Below are 26543 nucleotides of genomic sequence, written 5' to 3'. Positions count from 1 at the left end.
ACTTTTCATTAAGACCCTAAAGAATCATATCAACTTGGAAAATGGGCATCCGATGACCCCTTTAAGGTGTTTCCGTTTGTGTGTCAATTAATGAATTCAGTGAGCTGCAAAGTGTATGTTGTATAAGAAGTCTACCTTTAAGTTTAAACTAGTTTCTGCCATAAATCAGGTATGACAATTATGATTACTCATGGTTTCCCTAATGGATTAGTCATAGTTAATCTTATGTCAGATTGCTGTCTGAAAACATGTCTAAACCACAGCAGAAAGATATTGCTTTTATAACAGGCTACACTCCCTTACTAAAATTAACCAAGGTTTTAGTTATAGTTATTACAGTATAGTTTTATTATATTTGTCATAGTTATAGTTATAGAGTATATGTCAAAAAGCTGAAAATACCATGGTTTTTGGTTTTATTTGTAATTTTCATAAGGGCTGAATAAATAGTATTTTTTTTGTTGTTTTGTTTTTTTTGTTTTTTTTTTGATGTGCTGTACAGTGAGGTCCACAAGTCAGAGACCACTAGTGAAAAATTATTCTTTTTTGCTTTCGTTTCTTGTTTAATACCAGTTTTTCCATTGCAAAGTATGACTAAGTTTGAAAGTATTTCCCTGTTTAATATGGGATTATTTTCCATTAATCAGCCAATCATTTGTTATTGGATTAGTGACTTGCTGAGTTTGATCTATTTGATAGAGAAAACAAAGGGTGTCCAACAACATGCCTCTTTAAATATATTTTCGCAAACACGTTTAAAATGCTTTTGATAACATCAAATTGACTGTATTTTTACTTGTAACTCCTAAATGAAAGACATGTACCCTATCTATAATTAAAGTTCTTTTAGTATTATTACACGTCTTCTGAACTTCAGGAGGGCTAACTGAGAGTTTGAGTTAATGAGGGCTGAAAAGTGGCCTGTAGTGTCTAATAGGATGGGAAACGCGTTTATTTTTTCCTTGGCTCGAACAGGAGGAGCGTTTGCGTCACTGCAGTCAGCTGTGCGCGCGCGTCTCGTGCTGCATGTTTCACTCAGGCGTGTTTATCTTCACTTCACGAGAGACTAAAAAACTTTAAACTCTCCAAACTGCGAGATAAAACACTGCTTTTTAACAGACGTATAGAAGAGTGGAATAAAACTAGAAGGAAACGGGATAAGGAGGAAGAAACAGGGCGGAGGAAGGAGTTTGGCGTGCTGGCCTGAGACGTAAGCACATTCTTTCACTTATGTATCGCACATGTTTCATACTTTACACTTATGAGCTATTTTAATCTGCTATATTAGCGAAACCATGACGACTTTATAAAGTACAAGTGCAGGACACGTGCAACTGTCGCGGTTATAGCCAATATTTTTTTCGTCAGTGCTGTCAGTTCTGCATAATCGTTTAATAAAGTAAATATAAGTTGTAGAACATCCTGAAACGTGAACTAAACATCCTGTTTCTCCGGTTAAAATTAAAATATCAGCGTTTGCATGAATTGATAGAAGTCAGATGTATTTTCTCTAGTTTGAACAGTTATTAGTGTTCCCCTATACGTGTTTTAAACTCTTTATTATAAGCTAAACTATGTTTTCATCAAATGAATGATTGACCGGTAAATCACGGTTTATATAGTAGTATTTCTGGTGTATCAAAGTCCGGGTGTGCCCGGTACAAATCCAGCGGATGTGTGAACTAGTCATCATGTCATTGCGGACAAGTTGTATCGGTTAAGTTAGTTTACACTGGCTTATAAAAGAGGCCGTGGGACACTACTAGTGCTTAACTTTTTTGGTTAGGCGCTAGGTTGCTGATTGAATATCATCGTGTGAATGCTGATCTGATAAATCTTTGACTAGAGGACACTGAGTACTTGTAAAAGCTGTCCAGTTGTTTGTGTCTGTGGGACAGCTCCCCCACAAAATGTAAGTAAATTCATACTACTCACGTTCTTGTTATAAAACTATTCATTTCTTTATCTAACATCTCTTCTGAGATGTAAGATGGCTGTGGATACAGGTCTAAATTGAGTTATTCACTCATTGTGTTGACCCTGCTATGGAATGAAAGTCTATGGAATGAAAGTCTATGGAACGGTCATGAGAGAAGTCGCCCTGTTTCAATCACGAACAAAGATTCACTTAATCACTCAATGAATTGACTGATTTAATTAAAGGAAACAGTCAAAATAATTCTAGAATCTGATTCTTCATTCTCTAATCAGTTTATAGTTCAAAAGAGTTTAATTGAATAATTAAATGTATTTTTTCTATTCAATTTTTTTTCTTGTTCTTATGTGACTTCAGAAGATTATAGAAAATAGATGTTTTATTTTGAACATTTTATGGTGCTATTTGTGTTAAAGGAACAAACTGAACACATTCTCTCTGAATGCTCCTCTAAACTGCATGTGACAAATGTTTTTTCGCCGTCTTGCGCCGTGAGCGTTCATATTCAGTCACCCTCTACATCGGTGCCAAAAATTTAAAAAGATTTTAAGGGCTAAAAAAAAGGGCAAACCTGTTTGAGGGCCCTGGTCCAAAAGCAAATGTTGCTTTATATTAAACTATTATATTAAAGTTTCTAAAATTTGTAACACATTTTTCTATATTTAAAAATTAAAATTGATTAAATTATTTAAATGTTATTTTTTTAAATTAAATTCACTTTCACTTTTTTTAACATCTCAAAACAACAAAAAAATGTTAAAACTAAATAAAAGAAATGAAAATGTGCTTCAATAGCATGTTTTTCACCAAATCAAAGGTCATTGTGGGCCAGCTTTGGTCTGCGGGCTCAGTTCATAGACACTTTTAATTATAACCTGTGAAACCATATATGCTAGAAATGCACAACTTCCATTACAGTGCATTGCAGACAGCACTTTATCATTTATAATGTGTGTGTTTTTTTGTGTTAGACGGGGTGTGATACTGACGTATATAGACATGTTGGGCTGCCTTGTCCAGTTTGTATGCTATGATTCCCGAATATGCCCTTAAGTACATTCCTCAGTGAGGAGTCAATGAGAAGAGACTGTCACTGACACTTTTCACCCTGGATGTGATTGTGTGTGTGTGTGTGTTGAGGTGGAAAATGCACTAACTGTCACTTGCTTGCTGTCAGAATAGATGTTTGTCATGTCATGTCTTGTCTTCCCCAGGCAAAAAAAAAGCTTAACAAGGTAATTCCTATGCTGCTGTTGTGTAGAGTGAAACATGCAAAGAAGCTATCTTATTATTAGCCATCGTGTGTGTCATATTTGAGAGTAACTCTTTGAGTTAAATTGGTTCTTCTCAGTCTGAATGATTCATTAGCAAATGTGACCCTGGACCACAAAACCAGACTTAAGTAGCAGAGGTGTAGCCAACATTGTAGCAATAGCCAATACATTGTATAGTTCAAAGTTGTTGATTTTTCTTTTGTGCCAAAAATCACTAGGATATTAAGTGAAGATGATGTTCCATGAAGATATTTTGTAAATTTTCTACCATAAATATATCAAAACTTAACTTAACTTTTGATTAGTAAATATGCATTGCTAAGAACTTAATTTGTACAACTTTAAAGGCGATGTTCTCAATATTTAGATTTTTTTGTTGTTGTTGCATCCTCAGATTCCAGGTTTTCAAATAGTTGTATTGACCCTTATGATTAGTTTTGTGGTCCAGGGTCACAAATCAGTCTGAAACAAAATGATTTTTATAAATGTGTCCACTAGGGGTATAATGGTACACAAATATCCTACTGGTTCAGTATGCTTTTTTTTTAACCTTCTTGTTGTACTGAAATTATACTGAACTGTGACCTTAAAACTGAGATACTTGCTGAACACTATTTTTTGTGTACTGTCACGCCCTTAGCTTCAATAAATAACAAACTACTGAAAAGGTGATGAGAATTTTATAAATTAATTTATCGAAAAGTTCGAGATTAGGTTTTTTCCAGTTGACGTGGAGTGACAGCTTAGTTTTTTAATATACAAATATTCCATGCAGTCTCTCCAATAATATGAACTCATGCAGTAAATGTTGTTTGTAATAACATGACAACAATGTTAAATAGGTCAAGAATAAGATATTTTAAGGCACTACTGTCATTGCTCGACATCAGCTTCTAATTATTATTGCATGGCTTTAAAATAACAATTTTTATGAAGATAATGAGTGACATCACTCACAGCATCACAGTCATTTTGTTTTGTTATGTGATTAAGGAATATCCTGTGTTGCGTATTACTGTCATTTTCTTTTCTGTAAGTATACATTAGATGAACTGCATAAACGACTGAATTCTTTGAGACACCCTGTCACACCCCTCTGTATACTGGCAACACAAGGAAGACTTCATGTTATATAATTGCAATGAATCAGACTCTGTCCTTTGTCCAAGAAACAGCTCAGACCAACAGATGGTGCTGTGCTCCATGAGCTTCTGGGCCTGTATCTTCAGTATGCCCAATGAAATATTCTGTGAGTTTGTTTAATTAATTAGTTAATCAAATAAAACTAGGGTGTTCTAAGTTTTAACAGCCTAGCCTGACCTTCTGGTTAACAGACTTTGATTTATTTTTCTTTCTTTTTGTATCGCTGGGCTGAATGAACTTTGCTGGTTGTAAAGCACAATGTGTGCAACAGATGTCAGACGCCCAGAATATGGCCGTCTTACCACATGTGTGTACATATATACACCCGTACACCTCAAGGGAGACTCTGACTCACTCGTGAGGTCATTGCTCATTGGCAGTAGGTTGGGTAAAACCTGTGTTTCCATTGTTTACCCTTTCAAGTTTACACTGATCCTCACTTTTCTGACCTGTGCTGCCAAGACCGGTATTCTCAGAAGAAACCAGTTCCTTGAAAATTAATGCACACATGCTGTTTCTCCAACAAAAAGATGAAAGCTGAGGTATTGCATCATACATTAGTGGACATTAACCCTGTAATTTTGAGGTTTCCCGCCCTTTTCTGTTACTCTGTAATTTGCTCCTGAAATAGCAGACACTGAGGGCATTTTGTGTGACAGCAAAACTAAATTCAACGCTGCCTGGAGACACAGAAAGGTTGTACACGTCTTTGCTGACTTTCCCTTTTTGAACTCACTGTCTCATTGCATTAATTGTGAAGGGCTTGAATGAGAGTGGTGGCAGCTGTCAGCTTTTCCTAATCCCACTGCTCACTTTGCTGAAATATTTCTGCTCTAAGCTGCTTAACCGAGGTGGTCGTGTTCGCTTTAGCCTCTTAACTACAAGTCGTATACCTGGATGTTTGTGTGGCACCTGCACACATACACTATTATTCACTGATAGATTGAGATGACTGAGATTCCACAAAGTTTTGTGCAAATATTTGTCTTGTGCGAAGAACCACAGTTGCAACGAAACACATTAGGTCACTTAAAAGAAATTATGGTTTTTGAGAAAAGCATTTCAGGATTTTTCTTGATATAATGGACTTCATTGGTGCCCAATTTTGAACTTCAAAAATGTAGTTTAAAAGCAGCTTCAAAGGGCTCTAAATGATCCCAGAAGAGGAATAAGGGTCTTATCTAGCGAAACGATCAGCTATTTTTTCGAAAAAAATTTTTTTTTTTACTTTAAGCACAAAAGCTCACGTAGCACAGGCTCTCAGATGCGCATCCATGGGTTGTTCTTGAACAATTTGTTCATTTTGAACAAATCTTTAATGTGACTCACGAAGAACGAGGCGTCTCGGGGAGTGATTCGTTCAGTTGCACATGCGCAACATCCTGTTAGGTTCTGTACAGGAATTGGTTCACCTGTTTCGAGTCTTCGGGTTTTTTGAGTTGTTCGTTCATCTTATGGGGCTGTCACGTAATGCTGATTTTGCTTGTTCATTGCTGAACGAGACTCAAAGGTCCGAGTCGGTAAAATGATCCGAACTTCCCATCACTACTACGAATCACGTCTAAGTTCATCGTCTCCGGCTAAAAAAGGTAGAGTATTGCGCAAAACTCCGTCTTATTACAACTTCAGAATCGTCCGACACATTGTACCTTTTTGTTTGTAAACAGCGTTTGACTTACTTGCACTTTCGTAGTCTTTGCGCGTTCACTTTGTAAACACTGGGTCTGTGGTTCCGCCTACGTTCGGCGTGACCTTTCGACATGATTCAATAGTACATGAACACGCGTCCCAGAACCTGTGCTACACAAGCTTTTGTGCTTAAAGTATACACATTTTTATTTTCCGAATAAAAATGACCAATCATTTCGCTAGATAAGACCCTTCTTCCTTGGCTGGGATTGTTTAGAGCCCTTTGAAGCTGCATTTAAACTACATTTTGGAAGTTCAAAATCAGGGGCACAATTGAAGTCCATAATATGAAGAAAAATCCTGAAATGCTTTCCTCAAAAACCATAATTTCTTTACGACTGAAGACAGAAAGACATGAACATCTTGGATGACAAGGGGGTGAGTAAATTATTTGTGAATTGTTGTTCTGGAAGTGGACTTCTCTTTTAACTACAAGTCGCATACCTGGATGTTTGTGTGGTATCTGTACACATACACTTTATTATTCACTGATAGGTTGAGATAACCGTAAGATTCCACTGAAAGCTTTGTGCAAATATTTGTCTTGTGCAAAGAACTACAGTTCCGCCAAAAATCATGTTGATACTTAAATGCATAGCACGTAGGGTTTTATTAACTGAGGCGGTCGTTTTTGTTTTTAACCTCTTAACTAGAAGTCGCATACCTGGATGTTTGTGTGGTACCTGTACACATACACTTTATTATTCACTGATAGATTGAGATAACAGTAAGATTCCACTGAAAGCTTTGTGCAAATATTTGCCTTGTGCAAAAACTACAGTTGCACCAAAAATCAATTCGATACTTCAAATGCATTGCATGTAGGTTTTTATTAACTGAGGCGGTCGTTGTTGGTTTAGCCTTCTAACTATAAGTCACATACCTGAGTGTTTGCAGACTTCATAATTCATTAATAGATTGAGATAACAGTAAGGTTATATATGAGAAAATGTTTCTTAACCCTGAAATGCATGAATGTTTCTCCAATCACTATTACATATTCGGGTCTTTAACGACACATATATCCAGCACGGATGGATCTCTACCTTCTACAAGAGCAAAAAACTCTCTTGATATTTTAAGAACAGTTACAGAATAAAATAAAATAAGCATATTTCATTACCTTTTGTAACTTAGAAGGGTTCAATTTGTACAGCCCTATGAAATCTGTTTTATTTTTTTCCAAATTCCGTTTTTTCCATTTTAATTTTTCTCAACTCCTTTTTAATGGTAAATTAAATTTTATTAATCAAAGAGCATGTGTAATTAATTAAAATCGTGAAATTTCACATCAATTTAATAAATGGCTTAACAAAAATGACATGTTTAGGGCCCTATGAATTTTTTTTTTTTTTTTTTTTCCCTGTTTTATTGTTAGCAAATTCTGTGTTTTAGTATGTGTAATTATTTGAATGCAAACTTAATTTATTCAAATGTATTCTTAAAATAGCCTTATGAAAGGTGTTTTTTTTACCCTCAGAAATTCTGTGTTGTGTATTTAAAATGTTCTGGTTATCAAATGAGGGCGTAAAACATTAATTTCATTTGTCTTTATTAAATTATTTATCATTTATCTTTATTGCATTTTCATGACTGGATTCTGCAATTCCGTCTGCGTTTTCCGCATCACGGAAATCATAGGGCTCTTAATTTGAGCAGATGATTTTAATTCAGTTTTTGCTGATGATATTCTTTTGTTTTATGGCTATGATAAGTGTGAGTAAAACATCATGTCATTATTGTCCATCAAATAGTGACACCTCGAGGAATAAACGTGAATTGCACGTATTGACTCACCAGTTATTTACATATTTTTGCGAATGAAAAATCTACTTACACTATTACACACCTCGGGTCTCTAGCGAGCCTATACAAAAAAAATAATCAGAAAACAGATATTCTTTTACATTTTGTTATTTTTTTTCTGGGTACATTGTTTATAATGAATAGATTGAGGAATACTAAGAAAGTTGATGTCAAACTTAAAAACTGTCCAAATATTCACTGTTGTATATATTTATATGCTTTTTTTAAGATCATTTCCTTGTCTGTATGTGTTGAATTTTTAAAAAGTAACTTACCCAAATTTAAAAAAAATTGTCATTTACTCTCATTCATGTTGTTACAAATCCATGTAAGATACTTAAGTGGAACACAACACAAAAGGAGAAATTCTGAAGCATGCACTGGCCTTTCTTTTCTGTGCAATTACAATAAATGAAGAGACTGAGGCCTTCAAGCCTCAAAAAGGATACAGAACACCACAGAATTATTAGAAGTGGCCTGTTCATTGTACTTTCATGGAAAATTCTTCTAGATTTTTACTTTTCACTCATGGAGGAAAGGAATTCATACATTGGAACATCATTGTAAATACTTGTCAAGACATTGAGGCCATTTGTTTATATGGCCACACTCCGATATCCACCTTATTGCAGTTGTATTGTTTTATTTATGCCAACTCTGGGCATAAGGTCTTTGGTATTTATTAACTCCTCATATAATTTTATGTTTATTGCCCTTTTATCAGCGCTCATATCACATAACATGCATAACACTAGTGACTGCAGTAGTTTGCTTTTGTAACCCCAGAAAATTAAATCATGTCACGCCAGCTATTTCAGACTATTTACATGTTGTATAGAATAACATAAATTCTCATTTTTTGGAGCAAAAACAAATCTTATTCTGATATAGATTGTGAACTAATTCCTGTATATTTTAAATGGAATGCTGATCTAATTTACAGTATAGTCTTACAGAGGACATCCCATATATATAGGTCTGTTTTTACAGACAGGTCTTAGACTAAGCCTTTAAGATTTAAGTAATTTTTATAAACGTGCCTTATAAAGAAAAACAGTACTGGTGTGCATCTCGAGACAAAAAATTGCACAGACATGTTTTAAGATCAATCAGTGCAAGTTTTTTTTCAGTTGAAACATCTTAGACTTACATTTTAGTCTGGGATCAGTCTTAAACCTTGTCTGTGAAACGGGGGGGTAATGTTTAATTTTTTCCAAATTCATTTTTTTTGTTTTATTCATTATTTATTTATTTTTATTTTTTTTCTTTTCTGTGTACATTTTTCTGAACTCTGGTTTCATGGTTAAATTAAATTGCATTAATCAGAAAGCATGTGTATTTAATTGAAATCATGACATATATACAATGATAACACTTATGCAATAAAAGTTTAATGATCTAATTTTTAGGGAGCTATGATATTTTATTTTTGTCAGATTCTTCAAAATTTTATTTATTCATTTATTTATTTATTTTTACCAAATTCTGGATTCCACTTTAATGGTTTAATTAAATTTGAATCATCAAATGCATATGTAATTAATCAAATTCATAAAAACTACTAATTTTTATAACAATAATAGGGCCCTATGAAACTTTTTTTTTTCTTGAAATTGTTTTTTTTTTTTTCTGATAAGGCAAATAACAATAGCTAAATAAATCTCTTAATCAAATGAAAAATAAACAAACTTTTTTGTAAACAAAGTATGCTTAGTGTTAAAATTAAAACATGAAAGGAAATTTGTGATTTAATCCTTAAAAATAAAGTTTTCATGATAATTTTAATAGTAAGATGTAAATTCTAACGTACAATAGCAATATATTTATTACATCATATTCAGTTTATAGCGTTGCCATGAAGTGCTTTGTTTGTGTGTGTGTATATTATGATTTGATGGTAGTTTTTCTCAAATTATAGTCAAGTGCTCATGAAGTGACTATCAGCAGTTCGGGTTGTTGTGTTTATGTCATCATTTACTGAGGCTGCAGTGGCTGAAAACACTATGAGTGTCATGTGTGCTTCAGTATGTGTGTAGTAAACGATTCATTTAGAGAGACATGCAGAACGTGCAGGATTCATATTTACACAGTCGTTTCGCGGTTTAATATTCACTAGTCCATATTGGCATTTGGTTTAAGAGTACTGGCCTACTTTTGTTTTATTTACTCAACAAATTCTTTATAAAGTAAAAAAAAAAAAAAACACATTATACAGTAAATTACATATAAGTTATAATTGATTTTACGATTCCATTCACATTCATAGTGCCCTACGTATGGTTTCCGTTTGAATTGTATTGTGGTTGTTTGGTGTCTTGCATTTCTTGTAAGATGAACTTTGTGTTTTATGATCTAGACAGGTCATTTATCCTTGTAAGATTCCAATGGTGCCATATTCTTGCTTTTTATGATTTTGTTGGAAGTCCTGTTTTCTTATAAGAAAACAGGACTTTTAATTACTTTTAAACTTTTTCCTTTAATTGGTTTAATCACAGACAGCTTTCACTTATTGCTTTATAACACGGGTGTCCAAACCTGTTTCTGGCGGATCAATGTCCTGTGAGTTCATTGCCAACCCTAATTTAAACACGCCTGAACCAAAGTAATCAAGGTCTTCAGTTTTACAAGAAACTTTCAGGTAAATGTATTAAAGCTGGTTGGAGCTAAACTTTAGGAGCTTGGGCCTTCAACACCAAAATTGGACACCCCTGCTCTATGCAAAAAAATAAAATAAATAAATAACACTGCAGTGAAATGCAGTGTTAGCAAATGTTTGCGGGCCATTCCACCGAAAGGGTGGGACATAACGTACAAATATGCATACAAATTAACTATAAAACACATTTTATTAGTAAGCAAAGTGTCCTGCACATTAATCTAACTGCAAATTTAAAATATTTAATTTAGAAATTATTAAAAACTACCTAAAACACTGTAAATATAGCATATTTCCCCAGTGTCTAATGCTACATTTTAACATGAAATATAATGTTTAAAATCCTTCAAAAATCATTTTTGTGTTGCATTTTTGCGTATAAAAACATTTATAGCAAAATAAATTTATAATAAGTTAGATAAAGTACGCATTTTATTCGTGTCCCTAGGTTTTCACTCCTGTTACGTAACACATTCCCCTTCTAAAAAACTGGGAGAACACATTTTCAGCATAATATTGCAACATCTAGATCTTCTGAAGGCAATAAAATGACTGAAAGCATGTGGTTTTCTTTTCTGCATTTAAGTTTATTATTTTTAATATTATTATTTTATATTTATTATTTTAATTATCTTATCTCATAACCTCTACCCCTAAACATAACCCTAATAAAAACCTCTGCAGACCACTGGATTTAAATAGAATCGTGATTTGGCCTTTTTTTAGTAGTGAGGTCAGCTCACTAGTCAGTGAGCTATAGTTTACTATATCAGTGCAAGCCTTAATACCTCACATGTGCAGTCAAACTTATACTAATATAATGGATATTCATTCCTGTTACCCAGTTTCATTCCTGTCACTAAATAGTTTTTTCTTAAAAAATAAATAAAGTTAAACCACTTTTTTTTTTTTTAAATTAAGTTTGGTCCATCATTTGTCCCATTGTTTAATAAATTGCGTCACAAAAAATTGATAAGCTTGAAGATTGTGTCACCTTTAAACAGGGTTCCCATGGGTCCTTGAAATCTGGAAAAAAAAAAAAAAATTTCAAGGCCCTGGAAAGTTTTTGAAAATGAACATGCATAGATACAGGTCCTTGAAAGTGCTTGAATTTATTTTGTGTAAGAAGTTTTCTGGAAAACGTCCGGTCCGCTAATGTTATTTCGCCAACACTTTGTGGCCTATGTACGCTAGCTTTCTTGATTTACGTTAGTTGCGCATTTACATTTTACACTCTCACAAAACTACTACGATAGTACCTCAACGTTTCACAGACACACCGTGAAACACTGCAAAAATGGGCTGTGAAGTTTGAATAAAATGCTTTTTTGCATAGTTGTGAAACTGTAACAATGTATCTTATAAGGTAACACGATGTAACCTTGCTCTCACTGAAAATGTATCCCCACATTAAGTCCTTGAATTTGAGGGTATTGGACCTGAAAAGTCCTTGAAAGGTCCTTGAATTTGAAGTTAACCAAGGTGTGGGAACCCTGTTTAAAATGGAAAAAAAAAATGGGTTTGTGTACTTTAGAAAAATTCACCTTTTTTTTTTTCTTTTTTTTTTTGGTCACCATGAAACAATCTTTTTCTTTAAAATAAACAGGGGGAAATAAAGGAATTTGTTGCCGAAACGACCTTTTAAACATGCTTTTGAAAAGACATAAGCATTTCGGGAACAGGACTGAGAAAAATTCATCCATCTTCTAAAAAAAAAATTCAATAATGTTATCTGAGATGGACCAATACAGATTTTGAATAGTGAAATGTGTATTACTAAATTCCATCTAAAAAAAAAAAAAAAGATATTATTTTATTATTATTATTATTATTGTTTTTGGAAGTAAATGGCACCCATTCAGTAGAATTGCCTTTGTAAAGTTTTTTTTTTTTGTTTGTTTTTAATGTGTAATGTCTGTTGAGAACTTCTTTATAGGTTAATTTGGTAAGAACAGGCACTATTGTTGTTTGTTCTTGGTTTAAAGTATGTGACAGACAGGCCCATAAAAAGGGTAATGAACCAGAAGATGGTCTTTTGTTTGTCTGTGCACTTGCTGTGAACGTGACACACTTTTTTTTTTTTTTTTTTTTTTTTTACCCTGAAGTTCCAGAACATCTCAACAAATCATAATACAGCCTTCAAGATTGACACTGTCAGCTCTCACTGTGAGCCATTCCCTGTGAGCCATTTTCTATGTCATTTTCTGTTTATTGTCAAACAATAGAAACATGATGGATAGGTTTGGAAGACGCAGTTCGACTAGGTCATCTCACCATGGTGACAGCCAATCACGGACAGGCTTCTTTATCCTCAGCGGTGCATTTAAAACTTGTTTTTAAGTTGATTTTCTTCTTTTTTGCATAGATGCAAACAGTTGTTACATCATCGCTAAGAGACGCTAAGCTCTCTGTATTGCAGTGACAGATGGACACCATGAGAGAAGGGAGGGAGAAAGAGTGAAATGCGTTTTCTCTTTCAGTAGAGGTGCGGGACTTCATCCACAACGCAGGAGCGGCTGGACTGCGACCGTTTGGAGTTTGCCCAGTCGTATGGACCACAAACTGGGATAAAGACTATCAAAACCAGGCATTATGGAAACGGGAGTGGCTTTCGTGCCTGTAAAAAAATACAATAAAACCATTAGTGACGCAAGAGCAGGCGAAGATTTGTTGGATATCAGCTTGTGCCAGTGGAGGTTATGACCCTGTTTTAATCAAGAGTTGCATGATTACTCATGCGATCAGATTTGTGTGGAATACACCTGTTGTGTTATCCAGGTTACAACTGGAATTTCTCCAAAGAAGAGGTCGATAAGGACTTGAACAATTACAAGCCATTCTTGATTAGCAAACCATCTAGTCATCTATTATTCCACAGGTTTGCGTATGTTTGCATTGGCTTACATGAGCTCAGGGTGTGTCTTTATAGATGTGTCCAGGTAGGTTAAAATGGCTTTGTGGGCTTTAAAAGCAGGTGTGCATTAGTCAGCCCTCCCTCATCCTCTCTCGAATGAGAATGGGAGATGAGAGCAGCCATCTCATTTGCTGATCAGCTCACGGACAGATTATCAGCCTAAATGAGCATTAGAAGAAGTCGAGCTCTGTGGTGTCTGAATAACATCCTGAACAGTCTTACTATGTAGCACGTGTTTTTCATGTAAATACAGTGAAGAACTGGTGGGAGAAGCAGCAGGAAGGCAGCTATTGTTGATGGACTTTATTCCAAACTTGACTGGTTGGCTTTTTGGACTTCAGTTTGACACAAGAGCTTGCCATTACACAAGCGCAACAGAGCTGATATCACGACTGTAACTTCAACCAGAAGATAGTGTTCTCCTGCTCTGACTCTGAAACGGGATCAGCCAGAATGACTTTTAAAGGATACTCAATTTCTGTCTCTGACTGATTGTGTTGCTAGACTCAGTTGTGACTCTTTTAGGCAGCACCATCATGTATGTGCTGTGCACACTGGTCTTGCTGTCTCTCAACAACCTATTTAAGAGACCAAGGGTCCTGGAACCCTCTGAACCCGACGCTATCGAGGGTCCTGAGCAGAACAAACCAAATGTAGCCAAACTGGGACGCAAGAAGAGGAACAAACACGCTTTGCATGGAAGTTCTGGACCACTTGAGACCTCAAGAGTCTCTAGAGAGCATGACTTTGAAAAAAGCCTGGATGAACCCAGCAGAACAAGTAAAAGAAAATCTGTGCGCCTGGATAATGCGGACGAGAGGAGGAGAGGAGCACAGGTGAGATTGAAAGTGGAGGGATGAGGGGAGAAACATGGATATTAGGTGCTGGAAATACAGTAAACACACAGTTTAAGATTGATCTTCAACTGTTTACTGTGCTGATAAATACATGCTGATCAAATGAAGTTTAAGGTTGTTGTTTTTGATCGATCGATCCATTTAGGTGCTGAAAGAGGTTCTCCACATTGATGTAACAGTTGTCTGTCTGCTGTTTGGAAAACCTCCGTTAATCCAAAACGCAATTATTTATTAATTGATTTCTTCTCATTATTTATGATTGTTGTATTATTGATTTAGCGAGACATCAGACGCTTCGCTAGTTCAAGGTTTAGGCTCAGTTATCTGTTCTTTGGGCTAATGGAGTGTGTGAATTTTCTCCAGTGCTGTCACTGCTGTCTGGTAGAGTTATTTTAGTCAATTGGATACGTTTCAAGACGTTCAGTTGTTTTGTGCGATCCCCTGCTTTTAGATGAGTAATTCAAAAAGATCAAATATCGACATGTTCTTTTTACAGAGTGGGGATTTTCATGTACCTGGAACGGTGTTTATCATCCTGTCCCTTTTCTGTCCCATTTCTAATGTTCTCTGCTGTCTGATGGACTGTTTTAGCGGATAAAATCCTGAGTGGTTACGTAAGCAGTGGGTTAATCGGAGAGCTCCCTGTCCTCTTGAATTGTAATTTAATTCATGCGAAATGCACTCAATCTGCCATTGTTTCTTTTTCTCAATCTTGTTTGCTTTCACTTGTTGGATCAGCAGAAATCTCCCCTTGATGGAATTAGTTTGATAGAGTGCTTATTCTAGTAGCATCAATTATTTAAGTTCTTCATTGGTTGCAGCTTTTTTTTTTCTGCTGATGTTAAACTCTTCAAAATAAAAATTTCAAAAGGGGGTTCTCATTGCAATGCAATGAGACTTTTTGGGTTCCTTTCTCTGAACAGTTCTTAGAACAATTCTTCTTGTTGCAGAGAACTTTTAAAAAACCTTTTTCCATTGTTAAGAGCCTTTTGTAAGTTTTTATGGATGTTGAAGGAACTTCATGGGATCATATATGCTAAAAAAAAAAACTTTATTTTTATGAGTGCATGTACGAATGTTCACTGGTGTTTGTGATGCATAACATTGCCTATGTGCGACTGAGTGGTGTGAAAAAACTAAAATAATCATAAAAGGCACTCTATGTAAGTTTACACATGCAAACTCTTCTACGCTAAGTCACTTCTACATTTTATAACGTGTTGCGATATAAACATTGCCACAAGGGGCGCTCCAATTACCATGAACTTCCACCTTTGTAGAAAGTTGTTTTGCAACAGTACTGAAGAGAATTTTGCTTAGCACCCACATTTTTTATGGTATGTTTCTGCCCATTATTAATGTACATTGTGCTTGCAGTGTAGTTATTAAAAGTAAAAAACTGTTCTAGTTGCTAAACCACATGTAACTCTTAGTACTTTCGGTTGTTGCAGTGAGTTTCAGGGTGTTTAGGTTTACTTGCCCACGGCCGGCGATTTACAATGGCAGTATTGGATTATCATTAACAGGCTTGTCGTGTCAGTGCATGGAAAAATCCTGAGCTGACACAGGTTTGTCATCAAACCTGACACTGAACTTTTAAGACCTTAATTAGTAAACTTTTAACGCACATCATATTCCTACAGATAGCTAACAGCAGTTTTAGTATGCTTGGTTTTACAATTGGAAGTGGTTTTGTAATGTGATTCAACCATAAAATTATTTGTGCAGCAGCTTTTTATCTATACGGTGTTTATTAGCCAGTTATTCATATTCCTAAAGCTTGCAATGTTCTCTATGTACTAGCTCATGTTTGCATTTGTAACCCAGTTACCTATCAGTCCCTTAGAGAGTTTGCTCTCATGGGAACAGAAGAATGGTGCCAGTGTAGTTGCTGAGAGGCCCATCAATTAATACGCCACACAAATGAGTGAGCAATTTCACTCACTGAGACTGGCTTAAAGTCTGTCTTTTTCTCAGATTTTACCAAAAATATCCATAGACGGATTTTGTTTTTGTTCGCCTTTTATTCATTTATTAGTTTAAAGTGGCTTTTCTTACAGTTTCTCTGTATATGATTAAATAATTGATGAAATATGCATTTTATTGTAACTATATATAATTTATAACACAGGTTTCATGCACAAATTTGTACATGCGCATGGTTGGTAAATGAGAACAAAAATAAGATGTCATAAAAAATAATCAGCAATACTGTTACCCTGGACCACAAAAACAGTTTTAAGCAGCATGGGTATATTTGTAGCAGTAGCCAACAATACACTGTATGGGTCAAAATTATGCCTATTATTATTATTATTATTATTATTATTATTATTATTATTATTATTATTATTATTATTATTATTATTATTATTATTATTAAAAACCATGTTCCATGAAGATGTTTTGTAAATTTTGTACCATATATACATCAAATCTTAATTTTTGATTAGTAAAATGCATTGCTAAGAACTTAATTTGGACAACTTCAAAGGTGATTTTTCTCAATATTCTTCTTCTTCTTTTTTTTTTTTTTCTTTCCACCCTCAGATTCCAGATTTTCAAACAGTTGTATCTAGGCCAAATATTGTCCAAATAACAAACCATACATCAATTTCAGATGTTGTATAAATCTCAATTTCATTATTCTTATGACTGGTTTTGTGGTCCAGGGTCACATATTTGAAAAACACATTCAAATCAAAGTCATGTGGTGCGACCAACATTCAGAAAACATAAAATAGAAAATTATGGGAACCCCACTACTAATCCTCATAATTGTTTGTGAGGGTCAATAAATGTTTCTTAAAATCTTGATAATATGAGTTCTTACTATGGCGAGAGTAGTTTAAATTGTACAATGTCATGTGGTGCAACTACCCCAAAACTGTAAAAATACTTTAAATTAAAATATATTTCGAAGTATTTTTGAAAATGATTACAATGTGTATGCTCGCATGTTCACTTTTGTTTGTTTTTTTGTTTTTTTTACTTACAGGGGTCATGTGATGCAATTTTCATGTTTTCCTTTGTCTTTGGAGTGTTACAAGCTGTGCATATATAAGATCTGTAAAGTTGTGAAGGTTAAAGTCTCAAACCTAAAGAGATATTCTTTATAAAAGTTAAGACTTAGCCATGCCTTGTTAAAACGGCTCATTCAAACACGCCCCTACAAATCTACGTCATGGTGTGGGAAGGTTTGCATAACACCGCCCAAATGTATACCCAAAGAAAGGAGTAACTTTTGTTATCACTGTAGTATTGTTGCGGCCGCTGCCATGTTGTTGAGATGCTGAGTGTTTTGTAGCAAACGCAAAAGTACTTTGTTTGGCCTTCCAAATAAGTACATAGCTAGAAATCAGTTATTAAGTTATATTTATGACCTGGGAGAGTACCCTACAATGCCGGCTATGCACACTATAAAGTGGGGCAGTTCCAACTTTGCAAGAACATTCTGGCGCTTCTGACTCACAGCCTGTAAGTACGTTTTCATATTTAAAGAATTTGCTACTGGCTATTCAAACGCGAATTTTGAGCAGTGTTTGAGTAGTGCTTGTTTGTCGTTTCAACAATCACAAATACAGACATCATGTTATGTTTACACGATGCAACGCGTAAAAAGACAGTACGAGTCATGATAATCAGTAATTATGTCCTCACTGCAACAGATGTTTTATTGTTTTTGTCTTGTCGCACAGGGACACGGCAACTCGGCATGTTAAGGGGCGTAACATTTCCGTCAGAAACTTGAGGTATTTAGCCAATCACAACGCACCGAATAGCTGACTAATCAGAGCACACACATATTAACACGCTTTTCAGAACGCAGAGAGGAGCAACAATAATGAACAGTATGTGGAAAAGAATGTGTTTTTTGAACCTCAAACCACATAAACACATTGCGTTACACCAAATACACAAAATAATGTTCTTTTTAGCAACATCATATGACCCCTTTAATGGTTATTATAACTATAAAGACTACATTACTGATGAACTGATGTTCCAAACTATATACATTTTTTGTTTGTCATTGTTATATTATTGGTGATTTGTTTTATTCTTGTCCAAGTTATTACCAGTTTATCACTAAAGAAGCATATATTCCTGTAGCTCAGATGGTACAGACACCAGTAGTGCCAAAACTGTGGGTTTACTTCTTTATACACATTTACCAAATTAATAAATGTGAACTTTTCAGTGTGCCAAACAGTAGGCGGAGAACACACAAACATGCACACAAATGTTGGTGTAGTGAAAAGCAGCACCACGCTACATTTGCATGCTGAAATATTTATTCCTTTGGCCAGGCGAGCGACGGAGAGGGAGGGAAAGAGGGAGGAGGGAATTGTGGGATAGGTGGGGAAGGAGGGCAGAAGCGCGGGGGGCGTGATGCGGCTCGGATTCCACCGTTACCAAGGAACAGCGACAGGAAAAACGGCGTTTGTGTCAGAACGAGAGTGTGTGTGAGGAGAGAGGAGCTGCATGCACACACAAGTGTGTGTGACACAAAGAGCGAAATAGGGACAGCTTACAGTAGCTGGTGGCGGTACAACAGAGATCGGTGGTGGTGTGTGTACATGAGTGTGTGTGTGCGCTCGCGCTCCAAATAAATGCTCTGAAATAATGAAGGCATGAGCAACGGCAGGAGACCGCAGGGAAAGAGGTGAGTTCAGAGATGGAGAGGATGCTGCAACCATTTACTTAATCCACGTGTGCCATTTTTGTGCCATTCTGTTTAAGATTTAGATTTTATCTAATATTTAACCCTACTTATTCTCTTTTATTAGTCCTAAAAAATGCATGCACGGGGTCTGGTGATGCCAGACGCTGCATGCAGCGTTTAATGCCACTGCGTTCAGCGCAGACAGATGTTTGTGCTGGAGCATTATGGAGGGATTTACAGGAGCAGAGGGAGGAAAGGAGAGGGTGATTTTTACTCTTTGATGATGGGGGGATGGGGAAGCTGTAATAACAGGATTCAGATGAACGTTTCATAGGCTTGTTTATAGCAGAGAAGTTGCATGTGCTTGCGTCCCTGTTTTCCTTGTGTTTGTACAGTGATGTAGACAAAGCAGTGCAGAAACGAGAGGCAGACAGACAGATGGAGAGACACACTCAGGGGGTGACTGTAGATGAATGAACGATACAGGGAATTCAGACGGACAGCGACAGACTGTTGGACCACAGGATTCATGAAACTGCTCACTGGTGGCAGACTGTGTCTGTGTGTGTGTCTGTGTGTGTGTCTGTGTGTGTGTGTCTGTGTGTCTGTGTGTGTGTGTCTGTGTGTGTGTGTCTGTGTGTGTGTGTCTGTGTGTGTGTGTCTGTGTGTGTGTGTGTGTATCCATCCATGCATTGACTGATACAGTATGAATGATTGATGCTGCAGGCTAAGGTAAAGAAATGGTCAGCATTAACTAACAGGGTACTTTAGTAAAAGCTTTTGTCTGCTATTTTAATGATGAATTTTATTCTATATATGTACACTCTTAAAATAAAGGTGCTTTTTTGGCATTGATGGTTCCATGAAGAACCTTGAACATCCAAGGAACCTTTCAAATGCATAAATAGTTCTTTATAGTGGAAAAAGATTCTTTAGATTTTTTTTTTAAATGTTCTTAAAAATGGTTATTTTAAGAACGGTTAACTGAAAGTTTTTTTGGAGGGAAACCAAAAATGGTTTTTCTATGGCATCACTGTAAAAAAAAAAAAAAACCCTTTGGAGGCTTTTTTTAAGAGTGTATATGTACGGAGTAAAACAAAACAAAACAAAAAAACAAATCTGGACTGGTAAGATGTACTGGTAATTTTCTGCCAGGACATTGTTGATTATTTTAAATTTTACAAACGTTTGTTTTAACCCTAAAACACCTGTAAATCAGTAAGAATATAGGCATATTAATACAGTACATTGGTCCCCATTTTTACTGTTTATTTGTTGTATTTATTCTTTTTTTTTTTAATTGTGTTTTTATTGTTTTTATTATTTTTATTATTTTATTTTTTATTTTTATTTTTTATTTTATTATATATATATATATATATATATGTATGTGTGTGTGTGTGTGTGTGTGTATATGTGTATATGTATATATATTATTTTATTTTATTTTTTTTTTTTTTAATCCAAGTCTGTTTGAATTTATCAAATCCATTTTGTGATTTGGGAACATTCCAAGTGTTAGTTTTTAATTTAATGTAATTTTATTTAATGTAATTTAATTTAATTTTTACAGATTTGGCCAGCTTCAAGTGCATCTTTAGTATATACACGCACTTCTCAGATTTTTATTGTAATTTAGTAATTTTTTTTTTTTTTTTTATAGCGCTTTTCACGATACATATCATTGCAAAGCAACTTTACACCAAATTAACGTTTTTACAATAAATGTGATTAAAGCTTTTTGTTAACTCAAACTGATTATGAATCATTTTAGAAGTTCTGCAGTGCATATATAAATATAACTCAGCATAATATTTATGATTTTCAATTGCAGTTGACTTTGCCATTTTTATGTTGGAGTCTTAAAGACCTCAATGCTGTATTTTTCAAAAATGTTGCATTAACCCTAGATTAAAAATTAACCTGTTATTTCTGCTTATTTTTGTTCATCAGAACTAATTAAAAAAAAAAAATTGTTTGTGTATAGTATATTTCTACACTGTGTACACTAGTAGAAGTTAATTGTACATGTCAATTCTCTCCACTTATGTTTGTTCCAATATGTACCTTCTGAAAGATGTTTGAAGACTTTATCAAGTCAATTTAGTTGGAAATCACTTTTCTATATGAGGTATATATGAATATACCTTATTTTAGCATATTGTTTTGAGGTGTTTAAAGTGCTTTGACGTGTCACACAGGTGCATTGAGATATATGTAGTGTTTTGAATCCTTTTTTAAGTGCAGTCTCTCTAGACCAGCGGTTGGTTTGTACATGAATTTGCTGTCTTTTTGTCTGTTGGTGAATGTGGGTAGCAGAACCAAAATAGAAGATGAGACACAGGGGAGGTAGAGAGAGGCAGAAGTAGGCTAATGAGATTCACACACTCCTCTGTGTGTAAGTATGCTGCTCAAGATGAAAACCATGTCGGAGTGATGGAAAAAGCTGGCTCTTTCTCAACTAAAAAGCTGTTTTTAACAGCGTTTCATTAAATATCCGTCTCTAAAGCTGGATGAAATGAGTATCAGTGGTGTGCGGTTTCCTCAGGGGACGGAAGCTGATCAGATGTTTCATTAGAGCAGTCTGTTGTGTGAGATCCTCCCAAGAGACCACCGTGAGCTCTGCTGAAACATCAGAAGGGCCCGAGTGTTGTTTTACGGACGACAGAGTGTAAATTGACCTTAGGGGAAGAGAGCGAGAGAGAGCAAATGGCTCTGGGGTAATTCAAATAATAATGTTTTGTTGTTTACTGTGATTTATGTCAGATAATTAGTGGTTATGTTTGTTTGTACACGTGTCTATACTCCCTCATAAAAAATGAATCCTATAATTGAAAAAGAGTGACTGGCATCAGAATCATGAGTTCTGGTGTTGGTGTTCACTGCTCCCTCTGGTGGTCAGTTCATGAAAACACAATGATTGAAAAAGGAAATGTTTCTTTATTGCAGAATAATCCAAAGTACAAGAGCTTTCTATCCCTGATTGCATATTTCAGCTCTTAGGTGAAATAAGGACTAGCTTTGTGTTGAAAGGGAGCTAAAAGCTCACTTTTACTTATGTTTGAATGAACAAACAAGTTCACACAGGTTTGCTATTAGACTAACCACTGCTGTAGTTCATCACATTAACTTTGAACATTTTAATTGTTGAAAACCACAGTGTTACTTCCACAGTGTTGTCTTCTTCATTTTAAACAGTGTTTATAGTTTTAGCCTTTAAATTATATAAATATATTGTGAAATATTGTGCTGATACTGCCTTGCTTTTAAAAAAAAAAAATTAAACTTGGATTGATATTTTAACAAATATTCTTACATTCGGAAATTTGTAAGTGTTCCTCATGGCTAATAAATACTAGGGCCCCATGATTTCCGCAATGCGGAATTGCGGAATCCAGTCATAAAAACGGAATTTACTGAATAACACAGAATGTCACGGAATTTGTCAAAGTTTTAATGAATTAATCAATCATTACACTTAAATCAAACCGCGATATGGACTAATATCTATAAATATTACGCCACAAAAATACCATTTAAATGTGAATCCTGCATGTTCAGCTCGTCTCTGTTTTAATGAATAGAGCAGATGAGCGGTTTTGTTTACTACACACAATGAAGCGCACTTGACGGTCGCATTGATTTCAGCGAGTGTCGTCTCACTAAATGAGGACATAAATACATGAACAATATCTGCTGAGAGTCACTTTATGAGCATTTGACCGTTCCATTTTAGGAAAACTAGCGTCATATCATATACACACAGAAATGTAAAGGTAGACACGGCAACCCGTCAAAATAAAAGTTTAACTTAAAGACATTGTGCCAGATATATATTACTACTATTGCTACTACTACTAAAATGAAACAGACATTATTTTTTAGGGTATAATCACACAACATTTCTTCTATGTTTTTATTTTAATAGTAAATTCCCCTTTGTTTGCCAAAAAAAAAAAAAGTTAGCTTAATTTTCAATAATTAAAAAATACATGAAATTAATGTTTTATGCCTTCGTTTGATAACCAGAACATTTTAAATACACAACACAGAATTTCAGGGGGTAAAAAAAAAAACTTTCATAAGGCTATTTTAAGAATACATTTGAATAAATTAAGTATGCATTCAAATTATTAGACATGCTAAAACACAGAATTTGATAGCAATAAAACGTATGGTGAGAAAAAAATAAAACATTTTATAGGGCCCTAAACATGTCATTTTTGTTAAACCTTTATTTAATTGATGTGAAATTGTATAAGTTTCATGATTTTAATTAATTAGACATGCTCTTTGATTAATAAAATTTAATTTAACCATTAAAAAGGAGTTGAGAAAAATTAAAATGGGGAAAAAACGGAATTTGGAAAAAAATAAAACGGAATTTGGGAAAAAATAAAACGAATTTCATAGCACCCTACTAATAAATACTGAGGATCAGTACGTTATTATATAAGTAATAACTATATTCAGCTAGGGCATTTTATATTGATCAAAAGTGACTGTGAAGACACTTTAACATATATTTCAAGTGCATGCTGTTCTTTTTTTTTATTCTTTAAGTATTAGGAAAAGCTGTTTTCCACATTAATAATGCAGCAAATCAGCATATTAGAATGATTTCTGAAGGATCATGTGACACTGAAGACTGGAGTAATGATACTGAAAACTTTGAAATGATATTTTGCATCACAGGAATAAATTTCATATTTAAATCGAAAAGGGTTATTATGCAGTTATAAATGCAGCCTTGGCAACTATGAAAACTTCTTTTTAAAACATGATCAAATCTCGACTTTGAACAAGATTGTAAGTATCCAAATACTTTTTTGGCCGTGCAAAACAGCTTGAATTGCACATGTTTTCCAAAATATCAGGGTAAAGTGAAGATGTTGTGTGGGTGAATTGGATCAGTCCAAAAATGTCTGTCCTGCCATCATGGTGAAAAGAGGTCATCCGCTGACAGCTTAAAGGATTATGGGTAAAATGAACTTGATGCAAGCTGCCTTGTCTCTATAGAGAGAGGTGGAGGCACAGGACGTCTTCACTAACCTGTTAGTAAACACACACATTTTTATATCTAACAATATTATCGACGTGAACATCATTTTGATGATGTATAGCAGTTAAGAGCAGTTTGTTTGTTTTGAGCGGAGAAGATAAAGATGTTGGGTTGGATGGGATCACTCATTAACAAGAGCTGGCTAGACCGGGATCGCCCTGCACTTCACCAGCAGGACTGCAGGAAAGCCGGACCGATGGTACAGCGGGACTGTGTGCATGTGTGCATATCAGAGAAAGACCAGCATGAATAGAGGCTATGTAGTCTTAGAGGATTAGATATGCAGCGTGACTAGCGTTTGTTGTTGGGTCAAGACTGATTGCTTGTGCTGCTATTCAGTGTTCTCTAAATTCAGCCTCCCACTTTCTTTTGGGGTCCAGACTTGCGTTAAATTAGCCAGTGACCGCTTTGTACTGTGACAGAGTGCACTACATACTAGCTCAGACTGAATATTCAGTGAGCTTCATAGTTACGTTAAAAGCATTTGTTGTTTATATTCATGACAATTAAGCACTTACTTTTCAATGTTATATGTGCAATTTGTTTTATTGCTGCTGCATTTATTTTATCAAAAATAGTTATTTTGTGTAAGCAGTGTAAAAAGGAATAGAAAAATGGTAATTTTGTAAAATATTATTATAATTTAAAATAATTGTTTTCTATGTAAATATATTGTAAAATGTAATTTATTCCTGTGATCAAAGCTGAATTTTCAGCATCATTACTCCAGTCTTCAGTGTCTGCAAGCAATAGCCTAAAATACATTGTATGGGTCAAAATTAAAATTATAAATCATTTGGATATTAAGTAAAGATCATGATCCATGAAGATATTTTGTAAATTTCCTACCGTAAATATAGCAAAACTTAATTTTTGATGAGTAATATGCATTGCTAACTTCATTTGGACAAATTAAAAAAAAATATTCCTAATTTTTAGTTGTGCAGACACAAACTGCATTTATTGTCTTTAAAAACATAAATATTCAAAAAAAAAAAAAAAGTAAAATGTTTTACATTTGTAGGCTTCTATTTTTGGGGTGAAATATGACCCCTGCATGTTTTTGTTCTTTTCATGCAAATACATTTGCGTGTACATGTTTATGCAAATGCTAACATATTTAACACTGACAGTGGCTCTCTAAATTTGTTTTTGGTTGCTGGATTAAATCCTGTAGATTATCTAGCGCTAGCAAATACTGCCGTCCTTTTTGTTTTATGCTGTTTTTGTGAGCAGATGGGGTCTGTTTGTAGAAGACGCTCTTAATAGTCAGTTATTCGACGTCCAGGTTCTTGTGTTGTCTGTCGTTAATGAGCATAATCCTCTTCTGTCAGTGTGACCTGTGGTCAGTCACTTTAATCTTATTTGTTGTTACACCGATTGTTTATGGCCCTGAACTTTGGTTAGTCGAAAGCGTCTGGTCACGTGACTGCTTGAGAGACGTGTGGAGATTTCCGCAGCATTTCACCTCTATAGGCTGTTTTAGTCACAGGTGCACAGTCTCGTGTCAATTTTTGTTTGTTGCACGAGCTGATATGGCAGACGTCTTGGACTTTATACAACGCTTTACTACATGCCTTTTGTCATCTGATTGATTAAAAAAAAGACCTTGGTGGTTCACATGTCTTTTTGCTGTGCAGTCTTTAATTTGAAGTAAACATATTAATAAAATTGATATGTTGGATTGAAGCAGCATAGGTTGTTCTTGATACCTTATTTTGGAAAAAAGCATGTTAAAATGTGAGCATCAAATCAATCAAGCATTATAGGAACACTGTAAAAAAAAAAAATCTGTAATCTTTACGGCAAAAAAGGCAGCTATGTTTGCCAGAAATTTATTATAAAAATACGGTAGCAGCTTTTGGTCACACTTCATTTTAAGGTCCAATACTCACTATTAAAAAACCATTAACTGCAATTTTTGCCTCAATTAACTCCTAATTTGCTACTAATTAATAGTAATAGTAAGGTAGTTATTAAGATTAGGTATTGGAAAGGATTAGGGATGCAGAATAAATGCTTTATATGTACTCATAAACAGCCAATATGTTATTAATAGGCATGCTAATAAACAACTAGTTAATAAGAATATGTCCCTATACTAAAGTGTTACCAAACTTTTTAGGTTTTATGGATTTAAATTTAATTTACATCTTAAAACCGTAATTTCATTAACTGATTTAATGTTAATAGAACAACGTACTAAAATCTGTTTGTTTTTTTTTCTTTTGTAATAGACCGATAACCACCAGATTATGCAGAGCTGTAATAGCTGCTAATGGTGGATATTTTGATGAATCGAAAATTGGATGTTTTTTCTATGTATAAACTGTTTATGTAATTAAATATGTTTTTCGTAGTTTGTGTTTTCTCTTATCAGTGCAAAATTTTCACAAATTAAAAAGAATTTGTGCCGATATTGTCCAAAACCCCACTTTTCTAGGGCGTTTCCAAACTTTTGAAGGTTTTTAAAATAATGCAGTAAACAATAATTTAACATTAGATGCAATATACAACCCTAATGTACACAACTGATAAGA

At 34.7% G+C, this 26543-nt stretch overlaps 1 protein-coding gene across 8 annotated transcripts in view; it reads left to right on the top strand.

Moving 5' to 3' along the window:
* The first annotated feature begins 961 nt into the window (after positions 1-961).
* Positions 962-26543, top strand: part of kifc3 (kinesin family member C3) — a 57442-nt gene continuing 31860 nt past the window's right edge. For 2 of the 8 annotated variants that reach the window (XM_051134825.1, XM_051134821.1), the window contains exon 1: positions 962-1210. Coding sequence is in view for 3 of the 8 variants with exons in the window: in XM_051134818.1 (XP_050990775.1) it covers positions 13955-14254 (300 nt within the window). In the remaining 5 variants the exon portion in view is untranslated. Of the gene's footprint in view, positions 1211-1893; positions 1913-13005; positions 14255-18680; positions 18942-24001; positions 24203-26543 lie in introns of those variants that run through there. The other 6 variants (XM_051134823.1, XM_051134818.1, XM_051134819.1 and 3 more) reach the window with 6 other exon arrangements.

The sequence above is a fragment of the Labeo rohita genome, chromosome 18 (genome assembly GCF_022985175.1).
Source record: "Labeo rohita strain BAU-BD-2019 chromosome 18, IGBB_LRoh.1.0, whole genome shotgun sequence".
NCBI classification, from domain to species: Eukaryota; Metazoa; Chordata; class Actinopteri; order Cypriniformes; family Cyprinidae; genus Labeo; species Labeo rohita.
Note: the sequence above shows the minus strand (reverse complement) of the source record. Positions and strands in the feature narration are given on the sequence as shown.